Source organism: Chelonia mydas, chromosome 2 (genome assembly GCF_015237465.2).
Source record: "Chelonia mydas isolate rCheMyd1 chromosome 2, rCheMyd1.pri.v2, whole genome shotgun sequence".
NCBI lineage: Eukaryota > Metazoa > Chordata > Testudines > Cheloniidae > Chelonia > Chelonia mydas.
Genome location: NC_057850.1, coordinates 18,358,637 through 18,383,077, shown reverse-complemented (window position 1 = coordinate 18,383,077; position 24,441 = coordinate 18,358,637). Strand labels below are relative to the sequence as shown.

The 24,441-nt window shown below is 39.2% G+C and overlaps 1 protein-coding gene across 8 annotated transcripts in view; it reads right to left on the bottom strand.

Moving 5' to 3' along the window:
* Positions 1 to 24,441, bottom strand: part of CYRIB (CYFIP related Rac1 interactor B) — a 154,368-nt gene that overhangs the window by 65,250 nt on the left and 64,677 nt on the right. For all 8 annotated transcript variants that reach the window (XM_043539096.1, XM_043539097.1, XM_043539095.1 and 5 more), the window contains one exon: positions 9,426 to 9,505. Coding sequence is in view for 1 of the 8 variants with exons in the window: in XM_043539094.1 (XP_043395029.1) it covers positions 9,426 to 9,505 (80 nt within the window). In the remaining 7 variants the exon portion in view is untranslated. The remainder of the gene's footprint in view (positions 1 to 9,425; positions 9,506 to 24,441) is intronic.

Below are 24,441 nucleotides of genomic sequence, written 5' to 3'. Positions count from 1 at the left end.
TTCACCACATGGCTCAATATATTGCTGACCAGTTTAAAAATGCAATCAGAGAACTGGGTCCATTGAAGGGAATTTCAGTTGTGACTGACAATGCAGCTAATATGAAAGCTGCCTGGGCTCTGTTAATAAATCAGTATCCAGACTTCTGTGTTATGAATGTGCTGCCCAGATAATGTAGCTTTTCACTGGTGATGTTAAAGAGCTGACAACTTCTCATCATGAGTAAAAAGTATTGTCCAGATTTTCAAAAGCAAACATGTACTAGAAGCCATTTTTCATCATCGCTTAGTACAGCCCTTGATTTTATCCACACTGAGCAAGCCATGTCACACTCAACAGGAAATCTCTATTAAATGTCTTAAAGATGCAAGAAGGGTCTTCAATCAGCTGCTGTTGAAAAACGATTGGCTGGATGATGCCCCCTCGAGTATCCACACTCACATTTTTGATGACAGTATCTTTTGGATGCTAAACTCAAAATTCATTTCACTGCTGGAACCCATAAGCTCAGCCCATTCAGAATATGGATAATGATAGTTATACACTGTCTGATGCCACGAAGGAGTTCTTGAATGTCAAGAAACATATTTGTGAGAATGAATACAGTCCACTTACAAAAGCTAAAGAGAAAATGACAACAAAATAAAATCACAGAAAAATCAAGTGATCACTCCAACACATAATGTTGCCTACCATCTGGAGCACATTTTCAGGGACAAGACCTTTCTGATGATGTATTTCATTCACACTGTGACCTCGTGGTGGCTTTTGCCAATTTCAAGAAAATACAAACAAGTAATTCTGATGGAGGTAGCAAATTATAAAGCAAAAAGACATAAAACAATTTGAAGTGCAATCCCAGCAGTTGAATCAAAAGAGTTTGCTCCTTCATCACGCTGGAAAGGGTTGTGTCCTCCCTGCTCTAACTACGGTGGCAGAAATTCTTTTTAACACTTCAGCATTCAACTGCATGTGCAGAACGAAACTGGTCAGTTTGGGGAACCATCCATTCAAAAACCCAAAATAGAGTGAAGACCTCCACTGCTGGGAAACTGGTGACCATGTATCACAATTTACGATTAGAGAAGAAAATGGCAGATGAAGATTTAACTCAGTATTCATCAGATGAAGAACAAGGAGATACTGATGATGACGACAAAGATATAGACAAATCAGTTGAAGCAGATAAAGAAAGATGATAATGAAAAGCAAGATGCTTCAAGAACTGGCCCAGCACTTACCTAGTATATGTACATTTAAAATTGCCTGGTTTTTTTTATAGTTCCTATTTTTGTTTTATTTCTGCTTAAATTTCATTTTTCTTTTGTAATTGTTCAGTCTTGAACAACAGTCACATTTAAATGCTAACCCAACACTGATAAAAAGGTAGCAATTTTCATTTTATATAAAGGCAAAGCACAATGAAATGAAGTTTTCTGAATTAAAATAACTCAAGTAACATTTTGTAATTAGGCATAAGTTTCTAAGGCCAAGCCTACTGGAGACCCTGAACTCCTACTCCTTTTTGTTACTGTTCTAATAAATTAATGGTTTAAAGGAGCTTAAAACACGACTAGACAACTTGAATGATGGGAAACTACAAAATGTGAATGACAGATAAGGATTAACAGGCTTCTTATCAGTTCCAATTTTTTATTATTAAGAATTCTCTTCGCTTCTAGAGGCCCCAATTAGTAATTAGAGCCTCACTAGACAAAGAACTGAACACACACAATGAAAAGAGTCCCTGTCTCAAAGAGCTTACAATCTAGCTGTTTAATACACAGATCTGGTTATCTGGGATAACCAGATCTTACTCTATAGCCCTCAGGGTTATTTCCAGCAGGGTATTTAAAATGCGAACAAAGCAGCATGGGCTTTGTGGCATAGTAGGATATGAGAGCACAGGATTGAGAGAGAAGGCCAAGAAGGAGGCACCTTAAGGCTTTTCTACACAGTTTTTGTACCAGTTTAACTATATCTGACTTAGTAAGCACCTTACAAATGCATCCACAATAGGGGTGGCATAAATCTTAAACTATAATCGGTTTCCAAACAGATACAGTTAAATCCATACAAAATTTGTGTGTAGACCAGCCTTTAGTCACTACTCTTAAATGGAGAGGGAAGGAGAAAAGAAGTACTTTATGATCTGGGACAGGACTATCTAGGTATATCTCACGTAATCATTTCCCTTACATTGCAGGGGCCTTGGACACTGGTGCACCTCAGTCCCTCCGATTCTCTGCCTGGGCACATAACAGTCTAGTCTCCTGTGAAATGTAATATTTTGGCCTAATTTTAGTTGTTGGGTTTAATATTCAGGTAGTGGGTGGTATTGGTGACCTGTGATAGACAAGCTGATGTGGTGGTCTTTTCTGGCATAAACTCTGACTCTGTGAGAAGTAAAATCCACCTACAGAAAACAATGTCAAGATCTAAGCATTTCCAGTTTTTTCTTTTTATTACTTTTAGACCAGACTGTTTGTAGCATTAAAAAACAGCAAAAATAGTGCATTGAATAAGAATTTAATCTTTTGAAATGCTTAGCTGTTATAAAAAAGTCTGAAAAAGAATTTCCATCAAGTTTATTGTTGTGGACTATTCAGGCAGTATGTTTTATTGTGATGCCTCAAGTGGCTTTTAATATATCTAAAAAGTTAAAAGCCATCAACGGAAGATCAGAAATATTCTGATATGGGGAGAAAGTGAGTCAAACTGGAGGTGCGTAAAGAGTGGAGGGGAAAGACAATGCCAAAGGCCAATCAGAATGAAGAATAAAAATACTCATAGCCAATTCCTGACACCCAAGAGAGAAAAAGTTAAACACACAATGTTGGGAAGCTAGAAGCTACCAAAATAAGCCTTGCGAATCATACTTCAATATCAATTTTTTTTATTGTTAGTGGTATTCAGAAAAATACCAAGCGCTAATTATGCCCAGCTCTAGATGAACACATTCAAATTTATGCAGTTAAACTAAATGGAGTCAGCTCCAAATACGAAAATAGCTGCTTAAGGTATAACCCAAACTATGATTTGTAAATTAAATACCTTATTTAATTCTACTCCTATGTGCTATTCCCAAAAGCACACCTTTATTAGAAAAACAGTAACTGAGTATTATTCATTCTTAGAGCTCCTCAAAGTGCTACCAAAAAACCCCAGACATAACACAGTGAAGTGCAGTGAAGTATGGGATATATGTTGGCAACCATAAACATGACGCTGTACAATAGTGGAGTAGGGAAATTATGGCCAAGGACACCAGGACAACGATGTATTCTTATGAGCAGTGTCATGGAACCCTGAATGCACAAATAGGAGCTCTGCTTTATTTCCATCCCAAATATGCTCAAATGGTAAATTACATGGTACTCAGTTTACTGTAAAAAGATGAATAGTTTAAATTCACTGCATTGAAATATAATTGTGTGCTTCCAAGGAGTCTAGTTATTCCAAATCTGAAGTTTAGATCACTAGGATATCTCCTGTAGCAATAAATATGCTACTTTGTTTTTAAAGAAAACTTACTTTTAGACACAACCTGGGTGTGGTGTTTTTTCAAATATTAAACGACTTTATTACAGCAATTTAGAACAAAAAGAAGCGCTTATCATTTGGAATTTAAAGGAGGCTAAACTACAAAAAACTAAACTAAAAAACTAAAAATAGTTCAGTTGAGTCTAATTTGAACATTTGCTGTTTAAAATGATCCAGTGTTTAAATATTTATCAACAGTGGAGCAGAATGAATGAAAAATTAGGGAAAAAACCTTAAGAGTCTCACTGTTTCTCCTTTCTTCAAGAATTGCCTCTGCCCAGTGCTTACTCTGACCTGACTCATTATGACTCATTATGGGACGGGGGAGGAGGAAGAACCAGGTTCAGGTGGCTGATCAAGGTGGTTGAATCTCCTCACTGCCAACTTGGCCTCTTCTCTGCCCACCCTAGCTGCTCTCTATTCCACAAGGCAGATAGGTATGAAAAGGGGCAGGGAGGAGGTGATGGTGGTGGATTAGATAGAAAGCTAGATGAGCCAGCCAACAGTCCTAGCTGAAGGGCTTTCACCTGGAAATAAAAACAGGAGCAAAGCCACTGAAGGAAACAGCAAGGTGGAGATAGGACTCAAGAGTTGAAAGCCAGGGAGATATTTTTCTGTCCACCTGCAAACACAAAGTCATGACCCACAGGTTGGCAAACTCTGCTTTAAGCACACCACACCAGACAAACAACTAACCACCAAGAAAACATCGGACGTAATAGCATACTACTGAGCATGTGGTTAAGCTCAACTGCAGGAGTGCATCAACAGGACATCATGCTTATGTCTCACATAACTTGCTATTGAACACATGGAGTAGCTGCACTGCCTGGGAACTAACAGCATATGAAGATTTTATTTTGCCTTTTTTTTTTTTTAAACTCATTCTAAGTAGGAACTGTTTAATTTTCACTGTTTAAATTTCAAAGAGGTGTCCCTACTTATATTTGAATATTAGGACACTAAGCAAAGGTTTGAATTTTCAAACGTTTGGTATGACACTATTCAAACATAATTCCTTCTAGTTTAAAGACTGCTAAAAATGTGCTCCCACACTAAGAAACCAGAAGACAAGGTCTGCCCAAAATTCATTTTTAACACCGAGATAGACAAAACATTTACAAGTGGAAATAACGACAGAACTGCAGCAGGACTGTAGGGCTAAGCTACGCAGCGAATTGGTGTGGAATATGACCCATATTCACCTCTAAGAGCAGTCACAATTGAAAGTTAAGTCACTTATTTGTGTAAATATCAAAAATTCATCTTCCACCCAAGGACCTCTGAACACTTGTCAAATCCGTGGATAAATTCTGCTTCTCTTATTACGTAGTCAGATCCAGTGACTTCACATATAATATTAAGGGGATCAATATTTGGCTTAAAAATTGCCTCACTACCTTAAGGAATAGGTAAGTATTATTGCACACATTTGACACATGGGAAAATTGAACCAAAAATGGGAGGATTTCCAATGGTATACAGTGAGTCAATGGCAGCGTCAGGAATAGAATAGATAGTTCCCCACTTTAGCCACTAAGCCAAAGTTCCAGACTCAAATCCATTATACTAATTTAGCACGTTTAAACAGAAAGTAAAAATTCTAGAGAATGCAACAGCAGGGCTGCTGCAGGTGACGACAGGGGTGCACTGACACAGCTGGTGTTCAGGACTATTAATCCCTCACTTTTATAGACATTGCTTTCATTCAAGGTTTTAAATATATCCACTATGACAGTATCAATAGCACAAGCCACATCATTAAACCAGTACAGTTGTGACTAAGGAGATTGTTTGTACATTCAGTGCCTACAAATATACCATTGTTGTTTGACATATTAGATAAAAACCAGATAAATTTATTATGCAATTTACAATTATTAACTGATTTACAGAAGTATTACATTTTATTATAGAAAATAAGAACAGCACATAAATATGCCTAAATCTTTTGGGGTTTTCCCAGTGCTCAGCTCAGGTACCAGCATTGCTATAAAATATGCATGTGCTGGAAAGACGTTCAAAATTATTACAATGCAAATGAGCAGGCAAATGTTTTATGGTAAATCTTTTCTAAAAATAATCCATGCCTTTAAAATTTACAAGAAAATTGCTTCCTATCATCCCGCTGCTACGAAGCATTTTGATTTAAAATTCAACCAATACTACAAGAACCATGCAAACAAATCAACTCCACAAGCTGTCTATATAAAATAACATTAAAATATTTTTATGCTTCATTGTATTGGTGTCCTAAATATTTTATAGCAATTTATGTATGATAATACGATCAGTGAAGATTTCTAATTTGTGATGCTAATATAAGACAAAATACAAGTGGTTTCACTCCCCTGGAAAATAAATATAAAATGGGATTTTCCACATATTTCTGGTATGTGATACTATCATTCTGTAGCTTGTTAGCATGACTTTCAGTGAAAAATTATTATGCGTGGTACTTTGGAACACAATTTGAAATTCTACAGTTAGTACACCTTACTACATTTTCCATCTTGCACAAAAATTGAGGGATCTGTGCAATTCAGATTTCCTTGATGATAAAATACATGCTCTAATAAACAATTTTTAAATATTGTTAATCTCTTACTTAGAATCTATTTCCTAATTTACTAAAAGGAAACACTGAATGGTGTGCTGTAACAATAAAAGAGAGCCTCATATTATACTTCTGGCAACACAAATAGATTCTTCTTTTACTTCCCCACCAATTAACCCAGAGAATTGTCTCACAAAGTTATCAGTGTAACTACATGGAAACTCGTTATCATATGCAAGATTGTGAGTATTGGACAACACTCACAACATCAGTTCTGAATGAGCTATTTTGCTACTTTTTTTTTTCTTGTTTTAATTGTTTTGGGGAGAAAGGGGAAGAGGGAAGGAAAGGGAGGATATAAAGGCTTGTGCTAGATTGAATGCAAGTTAGAAAGTGACCTACACCTATTTTTCACAACTAAATAAGAAGGGGTTTGTGCTGAATACTGCAATTGTTTTGGGAAAAAGGACATTTCACACACAATTTAAAAATTTCAAAGGAAAATGGTACACTTCAGAAAAAAAAGTTTGTTTAAAAAGTCAGCACACAAGATGTAAACCTGTTAATCCTTGATTATTATGATACCAGCTCTGGGATACAAGCTGCATAACATGCTTAGAGCAGTTTGTACAATGCACCATAGTAGATCAGCACATATACTCATCATTACAAATTACAGGAAACTTCAACTATTTCTGGTAAACTAGCTACATAAAAACAAATCTCTAACAACTTCTAAAACATGTGGGTGAGTCACAGGGTTGCAGGTGACAAAACAGAGCTATTTATAAAATTACAAGAAAGAGTGACCATTCCTGTATTTATACCCTCTGAAGTAGGAGACATAATTACAGAGATCACAATTATTGAAAGGGGAGTGGAGCATCTCCCCCCAGCGCCCCAAAAGAGTCTATTACAAATAAAAATGTCCATAAAATTCAACCTTATATATTCTACATAAGTATCAGCTACTACATCAAATAAACAAGGAACAAACATTTTTAAGATTCCTGTATAATTTTGCATAAACTTAATTTTAAGATTATCTTTTTGTTCTAGAGCACAATATTTATTTTGCATATCTTCAAAATGCAAGATATGTTATCCTTTTTAAGGAAAGGTGGGGTTTTGGCTTTAGACTTGATACTCAACAAAAGCTTCTTTTTAGAAAGAGGGTTCCTTTAAACAAAGGAAATAGCCTACCTGGAATCAACTAGTTTACTCCAATGGATTTCTTCCCCTGAAAAACCTTGTATTTCCTATTAATTATTGCTATTAGCTTTCTAACTTTGTTTGCGTGCACAAGAACAGGGCAGGCTTGTCAGTCATGCAGTGACATAAGCACATATAGTATTTGTACTAAAAAGATAGCTTGGTTCAGTTGACTCTAGTTCTTGACCCATAATAGGACTGGCTCAAAACCAATGCTGAGAATGCAATATTTGGGTAGATCGTCAAACGTGCCATAGTACAGATGAGAAGTCCCTTCTGCTTGCCCAGATAGAAGTTAAGGGTCCCATGGTGTTTTTCAAAACTAGCAGGGAATAATCCCCCACCTGCACGTCCTAATGTCAATGTCAATAGCCACCACCTCAGGAAGCCAGGTGCCTATATCCAAAGCTGTTCAAGCTTTCAGTTACCTCAAAAAATTGCTGAACTATAAGACTATAAATCAAGCACTATGTTAAACCTTGTATATAGGAGATACATATAAAGCCAAATTACAGAATGTGGTGTCTGCATTTCAGATAGCTAGACAACATTGACTACTGTGTTTTTCCAGACCCTTGGTGCAATTGTCTTCTTACAAATTTAGCAAACTACTAAGTATGGCAAAGCATTAAAACAATCACTATTCTTCCGCTCCATCCCACCAATAGTAAAGGTTATGCAACCACTTCCCATTATAACACTCGTTTTCAGTTGCTTATAATTTTGCCAAACAATCTTTGAGCTGAAATTTTCCATGCCAAGTGTCTGCCCCAGGCTGATTTTAAGTTTCAGCTAAAATGGTTCATCCGTCTGTCAGAATGAGTTCAGGAAAAAATAAGTTGTTTTGCCCTCTCTTTCATCCTGGAACATCTCTGCAGTACAGTCTCACCATTCATTCCTGTCCATGGCTTGCTCCTCCAATAAGTCCAGACTGGTCACCTTCCTGCATATGATGTCCCACCATCTAGTTGGTGGTTGACCTCTAATTCTTACAAGTGTTCCAGTGAGATGCTTTAGAGCCTCTATGGTAGCCCAGGTCCCTTTCTCTCTGTTTTTCCTCCTCCCTAATCCTAAGCCCAGTTGTCCACTCTCCCTCTGGATTAAAAGACTCCCACAATCAGCTAGTTTACTTTGTCCTGTAGCTCAAGCAGTAGCAACCTGTGCTGACACGCTGAAGGTTCAGGGTTCAAACTCTGTTGCTGGATCACAGTAAGGGGTTGTTACAGTTGTGTGTGTGTGTGTGTGTGTGTGTGTGTGTATAAATAACAGAATTTGTTTTTACCTTTTTTCTTTAAAAAGCCTCAGGAAGTTGCATACAAAACACTACATTTAAAGAATGTTATTTAGGGTGCAAAGACAAGAAATTGAAAAGTTAGGAAACGTCAGCTTTGCAGTCGCTTGTGCAATCATAATTCTGCCTCCTCATGCCTATGCATTATCATATACACTTTAATTATATGATCACATACTATTTTTGCTACAATCCTTCTGTCTCATTCAGTACACAGGGTGGAGACACAGACAGGAAATACATTTGCCTGTGCAACCTTATTTCTAACTTTTGAGTGTTTGACTAAATAACTTGTTTTAATGCAGTTTTTGGTATGTGATTTATTTCTACACTACAGGAAGGGTAATATTTTGCCACATACCAGTAGAAATATGAGGTTTGAGGCCACATATCAAGACAATAGAATACCTAAAAAAACTTGAACGGTTTATCTTCTTAAATATAGCTATTTTATCCTCCACTTCTGAAAATGCTTTAGATTTGAAATTTCAACATTAGTTTTATGTTACTACTTCAACTATGCAATCTTTGTGCAATGTGTTTTGTATTATAGATGTTCAGAGAGATGTGAGATGTCAGGAGTCTATGGAATGTAAAAATTAATCTGATCAGGCAGACTCTAAAAACAATAAAGGAATAGTTACTATTATTTAAAAAACCCACCACAACCTAATATTTCCCAATATAAAGGGTTGAGTCTCAGTGGATAACACATTGATTTTTAAATTTAATTTGGATTCAGTGAAGTGTAAAATGCTATTCTTTCACTAAAAGGAAGATAATTAACAGTGTACAAGCAAGGACACCTGAATAAATATTTACCAGTTGATGAGATCTTCTTGATGTCTTAATGGAAAATTCCTACTCCTTATGGAGTTGATGTAGCAGCTTGTCTTCAGAACCTGAACAGAGAAACAAAATTAAAAATAAATGGCACATGGTCTAATTCAATAAAAATACCACAATTAATTTTTATAAAAAACTTTAATGTACAGTAACAAACTTAAATTAATTACAGGTTGTTAACTATTTTCATGTCAAGGAACCAATATAATTATTCCATCTTAAAAACAGAACATGGACGACATGCAAAGAGCAGCCCAGAATAGTGAGGGATGGAAGAACCTTGTTCATGCCCTAAGCAACGTCTGACAGCACAGGAAGGATTCTGACTCAGAAGAAATGCAAATAAGAATCATGATATTTTGAAGTTGTTTATGGAAGTGGAGCAACATCACGAAACCCTTATCCTTCAAATATACATAACTTGAGTGTGATGTAAGACCACAATTCCAGATATCTTCAGTTGCCTCAGGAATAAAACTATAGGACAAACACATTGAGGAGTCCTATGTTATTTCAAGTTGGATTGGTATTAAAATTGGACAGTACTGAGAACCATTTGAGTGATATCAGAAAACTGATTTTGAAATACCAGCTACAAGTTATACTACCTGTGAGATGACTATCCAATTTCAGTGAACTGACAACTTCTTTTTACAATAATTACTCCATTTTTAAGTCAGAAAACTACTTTATCTTGTAAATGACCTTGCTCAAGAGATTTCAATTGCCAGTACACTAGACTATTTCAGTAGCTACAGGTGAACTCACAAGTTTCTGACTCATGATTTAGCACAGGATGTTAGATAATGGGAACTCTCCCTCACCAAAATAAAATGAGTATCAAAAAAATTCAAGAAAAGAATTTTTACTCATTGGTTCCATGAATCACCACAGGCAGCTGGTTAACCACTACCAGCAGAATGAAACAAAGCAACCTGTGGCATTAAATTTGAGCATTACCCAGTGAAGTTACTATCAATATAAAACAGCTCGCAGTTTAACAAACACCACCACACAATGAAGTGTAGTACGCCTGGTAATCAAATCCCATTTACAATGTAGTATATCTTTCCAGTAAACAGATTTTTTTTTTTTTTTAAATGTGCTATTTTACTGGTAAGGCTTATTTTACAGCAGTAAGAATGACAAATACATTAACACGTACGCTTTTATGTTGACTTTTTCTTCATGAAGACGCTCTCAAAATTACTCTAATACTCCCCTCTTTGAAACACTGAAGTTTCTAGTTTATATTCTGATTATACGGGCCTTTAGTTTCTAATTTGATTTTATATAGGAACTCTCTTTATACAGGCCTCTTGAAAGCACTCAAAATAATGACAAATACACACACACACGCTTTTTGGCATAGCAATTGAATCATAGACAAAGAATTGGCAACAGATTTATCTTCCACTGCTGCAGATTTAGTAGGCCTTTTCACCTTTGTTATGATCTTAAGAGTCTAAAAAAAATATCCTGGACATTTAGTTTAGTCATACATAGCAGACACCTCAGGGCAATTGAAACAGTGAAAGAAACACAATTTAAAAGTGAAAGCCCACAGTTTCGGGCACATCTGACCTCAGAATCACTCTGCCAATTGCTGGGGTTTTAAAAAATAATGTTTTCCTATTTTTTAATCTCTCTCCCTCCCCCGACCCCTCATTGCTGTATTCAGTCAGTGAAATAAAATGTTATGCTTTTATGCCCCTGTAGTAAAGGCAATTATGTGCCACAATGAAGAATTCTTTGTGCTAACATCAGAAAAATGCATTTTAAAAAGCAGAAGTTAAACAAGTCTGAATATTCTATTATGTGACCAAGTGCAGCTTGACTCATTAATCCAAGTTATCAGCAACATGCTTTTGGTTCATTGCATAGGCAAAAAACTACATTCAATATTACATTGTATGAGATCAGCTACATGACAAATGCTTTCTACATTAGTAAACCTGGACAACCTATATCAGTAAGTACTCAAAGCAGAACAAAACCATTTTGTTTTACATGTAAAATAAGATTTCTTACATTTTCCTGGGGGAATTCTGCACCATTGCGTAAGGACAGAATTAATGTCCCGAGCAGATTTTACTCTTTCCCTGCAGAAAAATTGATTCCTGCATCCCTCAGTGGTGAAAGAACAGGTTGAGGACTATTTAGAAAAGCTCGACATGCACAGGTCCATGGATCTAATGCATCTGAGGGTGTTGAGGGAGTTGGCTGATGTGATTGCAGAGCCATTGGCCGTTATCTTTGAAAACTTGTGGTGATCAGGGGAGGTCCCGAACAGTTGGAAAAAGGCAAATATAAATATAAATCTTTAAAAAAGAGAAGGAGGAGAATCCAGGGAACTACAGACCAGTCAGCCTCACCTCTGTCCCTGGGAAAATCATGGAGCAGGTCCTCAAGGAATCCATTTTGAAGCACTTGGAGAAGAGGAAGGTGATCAGGAACAGTCAGCATGGATTCACCACGGGCAAGTCATGCCTGACCAACCTGACTGCCTTCTATGATGAGATAATTGACTCTGTGGATATGGGGAAAGTGGTGGACATGATATATCTTGACTTTAGCAAAGCTTCTGATAGGGTCTCCCACAGTATTCTTGCCAGCAAGTTAAAAAAGTATGGGTTGGATGAATGGACTACGAGGTGAACAGAAAGCTGGTTAGATCGTCAGGCTCAATGGGTAGTGATCAATGGCTTGATGTCTAGCTGGCAGCCGGTATCAAGCGGAGTGTCCAGGGGTCAGTCCTGGGGCCGGTTTTGTTCAACGTCTTCATTAATGATCTGGATGCTGGGATGGACTGCAACCTCAGCAAGTTTGTGGATGACACTAAGCTGGGGGAAGAGGTACATATGCTGGAGGGTATGGATAGGGTCCAGAGTGACCTAGACAAATTGAAGGATTGGGCCAAAAGAAATCTGATGAGGTTCAACAAGGACAAGTGCAGAGTTCTGCACATAGGATGGAAGAATCCCATACACTGCTACAGACTAGGGACCAAATGGCTAGGCAGCAGTTCTGCAGAAAAGGACCTAGGGGATACAGTGGACAAGAAGCTGGATGCGAGTCAATAGTGTGCTCTTGTTGCCAAGAAGGCTTATGGCATATTGGGCTGCATTAGTAGGAGCATTGCCAGCAGATTAAGGGAAGTGATCATTCCCCTCTATTCGGCACTGGTAAGGCCACATCTGGAGTACTGCATCCAGTTTGGGGCCCTCCACTACAGAAAGGATGTGGACAAATTGGAGAGAGTCCAGCGGAGGGCAATGGAAATGATTAGGGGGCTGGGGCACAAGGCTTATGAGGAGAGGCTGAGGGCACTGAATTTATTTAGTCTGCAATAGAGAAGAGTGAGGGGGGATTTAATAGCAGCCTTTAATTACCTGAAAGGGGGTTCCAAAGAGGATGGAGCTAGGCTGTTCTCCGTGGTGGCAGAGGACAGAACAAGAAGCAATGGTCTCAAGTTGCAGTGGGGGAGGTCTAGGTTGGATATTAGGAAAAACTATTTCACTAGGAGGGTGGTGAAGCACTGGAATGGGTTACGTAGGGGGGGGTGGAATCGCCATCCTTAGAGGTTTTTAAGGTCCAGCTTGACAAAGCCCTGGCTGGGATGGTTTAGTTGGTGTTAGTCCTGCTTTGAGCAGGAGGTTGGACTAGATGACCTCCTGAGGTCCCTCCCAACGCTAATCTTCTATAATTCATGGGCAGAAGTTTGGGGGAGGAAGGGGCATCTGGGTCGGGCATCAGGAGCAGCTGGAGGAGATGTAAATCTCTGCCTCTGGGCTCTCTCTGTCCCTCTCGCTCGCTAGCACGGTGAGCCTGGAGCAGGAAGGTGTCTCCCACCCTGCACCAGGCTCCAGCTGCTAGTCCTGGCTGGGGGGAGGAGGGACTTTCTCTTGCCCTGCACAGGCCACTTATGTGACCAGGGGTGGGTCAGAACCACGCCTGGGAACGTCCAAGGGCTGCACACCCAGACACTTCCTCAGCCCGCTGAGTCCCACCGCCCCCTGCATCCGGACTCACCCCTTCATCCAGCAACCTCCCTCCACAGAGCCCCCTGCACTCAAACCCCTACCCTGACAAGCCCCATCCCCCTTGCTCTTGGACCACCCCGCTAAGCCTCCCGCACCCAGACCCCCACCCCACCAAGGCCCACTCGCCCAGCACCCAGACCCCTCCTGCTGAGCCCCCTGAACCCAGAGCTCCCTTCCGAGTGCCATCACCTCACACCGAGACACAGCCCCATGTAGCCGCAACCACCTTCACATGGACCCCCTGACCCCCGAGTCCCATCCCCCTGCACCCGAAACCCCATCAGCGAGCCCTGTGCATCCAGATGCACCTGGGACCCACACTGAGCTGCCCATACCCAGACTGACCCACACAGGACCCTCTCACCCCACACCTGAATCCGCAGACACTAAGCCCCTCCATACTTGGATCATGCCAGGCTGAGCCTGCTTGCCCAACACCTGGATTGGGGGAGGGTCAGGATGCATGTGGAGCCACATAGATGTGCTAATATATTAGTAAGGAATTTATTTGTCAAAAATCATTTCCTGAATCTTTTTTGTTATATGTTATAGACATAGTTGCCGACAGGTATTTTGAAATAAATTACCAAAATAATTGAAAATACTGTGATTATATTGTGTTACTTTGACAAATAAAATATGCAGAATTTTAAAATATTGTGCACATAATTCCCTCAGTATATTACAGCCACTAGTCCATAGTATTACTGGGTTCTCCCAGCCAAAGAACAACTTTATTTTTCAATTTTTGGTGCCAGTTCGCGCTCATAAATAGGAACTCGTGCACCAAATTTCACATTAAATAATTTTTCAACCTGAAGAACAAAATTACCAGTTCTGATCACCAAAAGAAGAGCCAAACTAACAACTATGGGAGAGGGATTCTCTAGATTAATGGATTTATTGTGCATGTTATGGAAAAGCCAATTTACAGACAAGATGAAGTTATCCTATTTTCATCAATATATAGGAGGCACACTTGAGATGTAGCAGGGAATAGTACAAGGAAGGGAGAGAGAGAGAAAAATCAGGTATTAAAGAGTTGGGTGGCCTCAGCAACTTGCATCAGCAAAGGCACAATCTGCACAGGATGAAAACAAACACACTGTACGACAAATTAACACAGTTTGCTGTTCTGAATATTTCATTATCTGAAGCACTGTTTGTCACTGCCCAAGAAATTGCTAATGATCTAACAGCGTGAGCTAAGATACTTTAAGAAGTTTTGGTGCCTAAAGAGTTCTGAACAGCAGCAGTTCTGAAAATTATCTGTGTTATTACGCTCAGTTGCATGTTGACAAAGCTCTGAGCAGCAGAGATACTGTAGCAGTCTGCAGACTCAGAAGATGACATGGCATCAATTTGTAATTAGCTCATGTATGACTGGTTATTTGCACAGCCTTAAAAGCTAGAATTTCTTCTAATAAAACCTAAATTCCTGCAGAAACACATGGCTTAGATCCCTTTATGCTAACCAGGAAAGCATCTGACTACTGGAGAATGGATTTTTCAGGTTTTGCTTGAATGTATCCCTTTAGAAACTAGAACATTTCTATTTTGAATTTAAAATTGGAACAAGGAACTCATTTTTACCCTACTGCCAATTTTTTTCTAACATTACTTCATTTACCTTAGCTCTGATAAGATTAATGTATTGCTATTTAGATCTTTTTAAAATGACACTGGAGTTAGCGTGCAAAATAAATCTTAAGTTTTCAATCTAAACATTCTCCTGCAATTAGGAATACAATGTAACAAAACAAGAAGTCAGACTAAATAAACTGTTTTGATTGTCCACGCTGAGTTAATTGCAAAAAAGTCTACAGTACTTTTGATAACATATTTAAGGAAAATCTGTTAACCTGATAGTATCTCTTCAAATCAGTATTTAAGTCAACAGAAGGAATTTTTAAAAAAATATATAGTTAACATGGCATTCATGCAGTAAATCAAGAAACTGTTTTGTAAATGTCACAAAAAGATTAGTATCAGAGGTGTAGCCGTGTTAGTCTGGATCTGTAAAAGCGGCAAAGAGTCCCGTGGCATCGCTTTTACAAAAAGATTAGACATTTATACTAATTAAAACAGCAACTTCATATTAACTGTAGGTCAAAGATTATCAATGCTGTATTTCAGTGCATAGGCTCTGAAACAATAAATTGATGCCCAGAAGAAACCACCATCCACCCTCTCCAAAAAACCCAGTTGTATATTAACACATAGTTAGTTGAAATATGGTGTTTTTACACTTTTTTCTGAAGCATCTAACATGGACCAGATGGGAGTCAGAATGAATTACTTAGACAAAAGGTCAGAACTGTAATTATGTTTTAATTAACTTTTTTTAAATTGGTAAATCAGTTACTAATTTCTTAATAAATTAAAACTATACCTACAATATTGCATTTACTTATTTTAATTTCTTAGATTAATTTGAAGAAGTAAAGCACAGGTTAATTATTTGTTACTGCAAGTTCATCTCATTATAACAATTCAAAAGTCAGCTAGTCACGTACTCTAGATTCTTGCTTCCTAACGAGCTTCACTAAAAAGATGTATGTAGGTTATAAAAGTGGATGTTTGCAGGCGGCTTCATCTTTTCAAAGCAAATATCACCATTGCATTTTTTGCATAGCTTATACAAAGTGTAGTAACGTAAGTCTCCCTAATTCTCATTCTTCATGATCAGTCATGTTTCATCATTATAAGAACTGTTCCTACTCAGAGGAAACTGGAAGAAAGGGATTTAATACACAAATCACATACCCTGACACTTTTGTATCTTAAGTCACTGTGTTCTGATATACTCCACATTATTTCTGACAGTTGAATCTTCACAATCATTTAATCTTTTTGGCACTCAGTTGCATACCTTGGTCGCACCTCTTTTAATAGAAAGCACTGAGTAGGAGATGTCTTTCCCCTCAAGAATCTACTGCTTATTTATGTCACAACAAGTCATTTACCCGCATGCCTTTTGGAAGTCAGATTCCTTAGGATAATCTAAACATTTTTAAAATTATTTTTTAAGTCAGTGGTTGCACTTTGGAAAGTTCATTTACAAACAAAAGCCACATTACGACATTTCCTACTCCAGCACTAATGAACATTCACATGAATATGGTACCTAAATAACACAAGAACAACTTATGAACAACTGCTCCCATAAGCAAAACTAAGAAAAGAGGAGGCCAGGAGAAACTTGTGCAATGTATCCCAGAGGAAGGGAAATTAATTCCTATTCTAATTTTCATAATAATTATAATAAATATTGGAACAAAGTTTTGGGTTAGATTATATCAAAATAAATGTGCTTTATAATTTACACAGTGAAGTCTTCAAGAGTGTCTAAAACTTGACCTTTTAACTGCTCTTCTCTGATGCTTCAAAATTCTGTGCTTCCTTCTAGGCACCGGAGAAAGTGACCAGTGCTGACTTTCAGATGCAGTGTCCGGAAAGGTACTTCTCACTGATGCCAAACTACTTGGTGTCCGCCCTGAGAAGGAAGGTTCATGAGGTGGACGCAGGGTGCCTCTATGAGAATGTGGCATAGACTCGCTTCTGTCCTTTTCTGTCAGGGGTTTCCAGTCCCTGAAAATCTGGCAGAAGTCTTGAATGTGACCCTCAAGAGGCACTTCAGTCATGCAGAATGAGAATCTCTCAACAGCATAGATTTATTTTACCTGGCACAAGACTGAGGCATACCCCAGTACCGAGCATTGATACTCTGTGACTAAGAGGGGACTAATGCTCCGAAAAACATAACATAAGAACGGCCATACTGGGTCAGACCAAAGGTCCATCTAGCCTAACATCCTGTCTTCCAACAGTTGCCAATGCCAGGTGCCTCAGAGGGAACGAACAGAACAGGCAGTCATCAAGTGATCCATCCCCTGTTGCCCATTCCCAGCTTCTGGCAAAACCGAGGCTATGGACACCATCCCTGCTCATTCTGGCTAATAGCCATTGATGTACTTCTCCTCCATGAGCTTATCTAGTTCTTTTTTGAAGCCTGTTATAGTCTTGGCCTTCACAACATCCTCTGGCAAGGAGTTCCACAGGTTGACTGTGCATGGTGTGAAAAAAATACTTTGTTTTAAACCTTCTGCCTATTAATTGCATTTCGTGACCCCTAGTTCTTGTGTTATGAGAAGGAGCAAACAACATTTCCTTATTTACTTTCTCCACACCAGTCATGATTTTATAGACCTCTATCATATCCCCCTTAGTCATCTCTTTCCAAGCTGAAAAGTCCCAGTCTTATTAATCTTTCCTCACACGGAAGCCATTCCATAATCCTAATTATTTTTGTTGCCCTCTTCTGAACCTTTTCCAATTCCAATATATCTTTTTTGAGATGGGGCGACTACATCTGCACACAGTATTCAAGATGTGGATGTACCATGGATTTATGTAGAGGCAATATGATATTTTTTGTCTTATTATCTATCCCTTTCTTAATGATTCCCAATATTCTGTTAGCTTTTTTGGCTGCTGCTCACACTGAGTGGATGTTTTCAGAGAACTATCCACAATGAATCCAAGATCTCTTTCTTGAGTGGTAACAGCTAATTTAGACCCTCTCATTTTACATGTATAGTTGGGATTATGTTTTCCAATATGCACCACTTAGTAAGTGATGTGCTGAATTCTGCACCAGGTTCAGTTCATTTTATAATCTCAGTGCATAACCCCATTTACAGCACATTATAATGATCTAATCTTGAGGTGCCGAAGACAAAGCTACACATAGTTGCAGAGAAGCTAGGTTGCACTTTCAACTGCACCTGACAGGTAGAAAATCGGTGTTGTCCACAGCTACTTCCTGAGTACCCAGGAACAAACTAAAAGTTCACACGCCTTACATTGAGCACCTATACTCCCTCAATTAGGAAGGCCAAATATAGCAAGCAAGAACTTCTTTACAGCACAGAAGAATTTGAGAAACTAAATTAAAAAACAAAGTATCCCTCTGAATGTGAGACCCCAAATTTTGCATTTTTAGAAAACATGCAAGTCTGAAAAGAGTAAAAGAAAAAACTTCTTCAATTAGGAAGAGGTCCTTTAGCCCAGGAAGCCGTGATTGGGTTTTGGTTTTTCTGGTGTGTTGAAAGCCAATGTTTGTTTCTATTTTTGGGAGGATGTTGTAGTTCAGGGATTGGCAACCTTTGGCACGCGGCCCGTCAGGGAAATCCGCTGGCGGGCCGGCACGGTTTGTTTACCTGCAGCGTCCGCAGGTTCAGCCAATCGCAGCTCCCACTGGTCGTGGTTCGCCATTCCAGGCCAATGGGGGCTGCGGGAAGTGGTGGCCAGCACATCCCTCGGCCCACACCACTTCCCACAGCCCCCATTGGCCTGGAACAGCAAACCGCAGCCAGTGGGAGCTGCGATTGGTCAAACCTGCGGACGCTGCAGGTAAACAAACCGTCCTGGCCTGCCAGCGGATTTCCCTGACAGGCCGTGTGCCAAAGATTGCCGATCCCTGCTGCAGTTGGTTCAGAAGATGCCTTGTTACTTTCTATTTCTAGAGCACGTTTATTTCAGCCTTCTCAATATCGGAGTGTAGAGTTTGTGTCTAGATTTAGAACACTGGAATTCCAGAAACAAATAGAATATAACCTTGGCAACAATTTTATCTGACCAATGATTAGAGAGGTAATCTTAGATAATTAACTGTTCTGAGATATCCTATCCAACAGCTGAAATGGGCAATCCTGAATATCGAACATTACAAGCGCTTAACTAGATCACTGGTAGCATGAGCCAAAACAAGCACTGCCTAACTATGGAACTATTTTCTTTTCACTGCCATTCATGAACTTTATTTTATCATAGATGTCCTATGGCAAAAGCATTGGAAAAATATAGAGTGGTTTATAAACACATATACTGTAAGCAGAACTCCTAATAGATTTTCTTCTACATGAGGGGCACTCTCGAGGTGCCTTGGCCTATTGGTAAGGGGAAGAAGAAAACAGTGGATGTGGATAAAGTTACTTGACCTTGGATCAGCTTCTCACCAATGCAAGTATATTCTCATGACTCTGGGTAAACTGGAACACTACCAGTTCTTGGCTAACACAACAATCACTGAAAAGACCAAGCTGATGAGATTGACAAAGCAGGATCATTTTTTAAAAAACATAAAAATAGAATAGATGCACTTTTTATTTAAATGAAAGGCAACTAAATAATAAGAAACTTATATTTTACATGTACTATCGTTTAAGACAGAGGACTTAGTCTGACACTTGAAAGTCAACAAGAGGAACTGAGTCCAAATGATGGGCCCACACCAATCATGAACATTTTAATTTTCTACTATCTCTGGTAATATTGTCTGCTTAAGAGCATGTCAAATGTCAGGTTGGTTTACATTTGGTGTAGTTGTAGCTGTGTTGGTCCCAGGATATTAGAGAGACAAGGTGGGCGAGGTAATATCTTTTATTGGACCAACTACTGGTGGAGAAAGAGAGACAAGCTGTCGAGTCACACAGAACTAACTCAAATTTCATCTTGAGATACTACTATACGATATCTGTTTCACAAAGTATTTCCGTGGTGTACATGACGGCAGCACCACATATGTCAAATGGAGGAATGACAAGTCACCAGTTACAATGAACAGAAGGGTTACTTTACACAGTAATTTAATACAAATGTTCTTCTGCTCCTAGAATACCTTCCTTAAATTATTTATACTTTGCCTCTTTATAAAGAAATCAAGTCCTCCTTTCTCCGAGTATTTGCCTACACGTGGACTATTCGTCTATCCAGTACCTCACTGTGCGTTTACATATACAATAATATAAGTAAAATCACTTAGAAATTGGTATTTGTACCTTTCACCAAGCACTTAGAGGTCTTACATCAACAAAAGATTTAAAAGAAAAAGACAGGCTACCAATAAGGGAACTAGAGCCCTAATCCCTAACATTTATCAAACCTAAAAATTTTCAAAAAGCTTGTCCAAGTAATTCTTCATCTTGGAGAATGCTGGAGGGAACATGTTCCAAAGCCGAGAATTCCTGACTGAAAATGTGCTTCCAGCCACAGAGAGATTAATTGCAGCAACTCTCAAAGAAAGCTGCAACAGTTGTAATGCCTTACACAAGCGTGTTCATTCAGGCCTCTCTGTTACCAGAGACACTTGACTACTATCATATTGCTAATACAAATGATGGGTTTTTATGGTAAAAGCACTGAACTGGGACGCTGGAGACTTATACCACAGCCTTCCTGTATGATCTCTGGCAAGTCACTTCAGTTTTGTATGTCTCAGCACCTCATCTTAAGTGGGACCAATGCCACTTCCTTTCTCCTTTCTTGTCTTATTTATTTATTTCACAATTTCTTTGGAGTAGGGATTGTCTCTTACTAGGTGTCCATGCAATATCCAGCATAATGGGACCCCTCTCTTGATGGGATCTCTATACTACATGTTAATAAATAATGATGGTGCTGACCAAAAACAGGACTGGTTCAAGCTTGTAGCTAGTACACTCAATTGATCTGACTACACAATTTTCCTTCGCTCCTCAAATCTAAAGCGATCAGTACTAATTCTGTTGGAGAAACAACAGAACTTATAAGGATAGACTCCATCTCAGATTTCTCTAAACTCAGTTTATTAGACTAATATATCACAAATTACCTTCATATCCCACGCTAATCTTAGTCACCTAGGTACAGATAAACATGAAAACCAATCCTTCGCTAATGAGTAGTCAAAACAATCAGACTCTTGTTGGAAACTCTGAACCTGGAGCTGCAGACAATCTGAAAATTAGTACTCAATGGTGGAAATGGTTTTTGCACTGCTGAAAACAAGCTGCCTATGCCTTTTTCTTACACAAATATAAGCATCTGAGACAGAGCACCAATCAATCCTAGGCAGGAAGAGAAGAAAATACTTTGCTAAAACACCATGGGGCACTTAGAAAATTGAACAAACTTAAGAGATCAAAAATGTGATACAACTTTATTTTTTGGTAGGAGGTGGGTTGGGAGAGAAAAAAAAATATTGGGAATAAAAACCTTTGTTTGCAAACTCTGCTGCAACCCTTACTACAGCACTCATCCCTGGAAACAATCCCCACTTGACATGATGGGCTCAGATCCAAGGACTAAGGTAAGGCCTCATCTATTAGCAGGATCTCCAGTCTCCACTCTGTGGCATATGGCAACAGCCCACAGACCAAACAATCCTTCAGGCAGTGCTTCCAACTACTGACCCTGCTGATCTGAACTAGAGAGACACTTTGATACTCAAACACACTAAACCCACCCTTACATTATGGATTGGACCACCCAAAGCCATCGTTAATTTCCTGAATAAACTATACAAAAGGTAGCTAAATTTTAAACTAAATGCTACTAACTGTAAAAAGAGTAGTCAGTTCCATGACTATTCTCACAGGCAGAAAGTAGGGAACCATGGATGTGTCAACAGGGCCTTCTATAACCTAGAGTTCTGTAGCCATCAGATCCTAACTAGGTGTGGTACAGTAACTCTTCACTTAAAGTCGTCCCGATGAATGCTGTTACGTTGCTGATCAATTAGAGAACTTGCTCGTTTAAAGTTGCGCAATGCTCCCTTAAAATGTTGTTTGGCAGCCACCTGCTCTGTCCAAAGCTTGCAGAAAGAGCAGCCTGTTGGAGCTAGCTGGTGGGGGCTTGGAACCAGGGTGGACCAGCAGCCCCTCTATCAGCTCCCCTAAATTCCCTGCCCAGCAGCTGCCCAGCAGCTGCCCAGCAGGCTATCAATTGCGGGGCAATTCAGCTGTCCTTCCCCCCACTGCCCTGTGCTGCTCCCGCCCTCTGCCTTGGAGCTGCTCCCGGGAGCCTCCTGCTTGCTGTGCAGGGGGTGAGGGGAAGAGGGGTGCTAATGTCAGGGTGTCTCCCTTCCCCCCACTCCTGTACCTCATCTCCACAGAGCGGGGGGGGACGGACATGAAAGGGCTCAGGATGGTGGGAGCTTGCTGGCGGGAGCTGCTGTCTCAACTTGCTGATCTACTTTAAAAAGCAGTGTACTTAGAGTGCGCATCTCTCTCACACACACACACACGGCCTGTGTGTCTGTCTCTCTGCCACGCTGTGCCAGCCAAGTGCTAGTTCATCATTTAGCAGTAACGGATTCCCTGGGAAATATCCCACCCTCTGACTCCACCACTTCAACCAAGCCTCACAATCATTTAATAATAATTGTTTGTTTAAAACTTATACTGTATACACACACACACACACACACAGTCTTTTGTCTGGCAAAAAAAAAATTTCCCTGGAACTTAACCTCCACATTTACAGCCATTCTTATGGGGACACTGGATTCGTTTAACATCATTTCACTTAAAGTAGCATTTTCAGGAACATAACTACAACGTTAAGCGAGGAGTTACTGTACTGTTATTGACAGTTCTGTGTGCAAGGGCGATGCACTGTTCCTAAGGTGATGCTGCAATAGCAGTATTTGAAGAAGCACAGAGTTTTTTTACCTAGATTATACCATATCATAATTATATTATTAGGAGAGAACACACAGCAAAACAGAAAGCCAACTGGGGGAAACTAGCATTCACACTGAGGAAACGCCATATTAGTAACTCAATTTCTCTAATCTTATTACTTCCTTTTACACATCTGCTTCGAACTAGCAAAGCAATGCATGGACGGTAGTTGGACTACACATGATACAGGAAGCAAGTTCTGAATAACCATGACAAAGGCAGATTCAGTTACAGTGTTGGGCAATCCCTTTATCCAATATGCAAGTGGCAGTTTTATATGCATGCAGTAGCTGCTGAAGCTGCCTGATCTGCCTAGAATATTACAAGTGCTTTTGCTTCAGACACTACCTTTACTACTCAAACATCCTTCTGGAAAAAGTGTACTTGTGTATAGAAGAAAAAAAGACCACTAGAAGAAGAGTTTACATGGATTTCCTAAAACAATTAGTCCAATTTATGTCTACTTACAGAACCAATATGTTATCTATGGCAGTAGTTCAAATTGTAAAACCTAGGAAATTTAGAAATTAAAGCTGTTATGCTAACATCTCTGAATGCTTTGAACAATTCCCAACAAACAAACCAGCCTTTAACACAAACTTATGGAAGAAATGAAATATGATGAATACTTGTGTTACTTGAATGTAACTGCAAAGAAATTAGAGAAAAATCCGTTCGTTTATTTGCTTTATTACATACAAAAAACATTAAGAGCCTTAAGTTTTAAAAGCACTCAAAAGTTAGAAAATGCCAGAGTTAAAACTGTACATGCAACCTTAATTCTGCAAACCTGGGCACATGCCTTAGTAATATAGTCTTCTGTTACATGATCAACAAAATGATTAAAGATATGAAGAGCAACAAAAATTATTAGAGTATGGAACATATTCCATATGGGGAGAGATTAAAAAGACTGGTACTCTTCATCTTAGAAAACAGACGACTAAGGGAGGATGTGGTAGAAGCCGACACATTCATGAATAGTGTGGAGAAAGTGAATAGGGAAGCGTTATTCACCCTTTCACATAACACAAGAACAAAGGGTCATCCAATGAAATTGACAACAGATTTAAAGGAAACAAGGAAGTACTTCTTCCCACAACAACCCAATCAACCTGTTGGGATATCGTGAAGGCCAAAAGTATAACCTGATTAAAAAGAAATTAAATAAGTTCACAACAGATAGGTCCATCGATGACTATTAGCCAACATGGTCAGGGATGCAACCCGATCCTCCGGGCGCTCCCAATCCTCCAACTGCCAGAAGGTGGAACTGGATGACAGATAGGGTGATCAGATAGCAAGTGTGAAAAATCAGGACAATAATAAAAATAATGATAGAGGATGGATTGTTAAAATTGCTCTGTTCCGTTCATTCCCTTTGAAGCATCTAGCACTAATCAGTGTCAGAACATAGGATACTGGGCTTGATGGACCATTGGT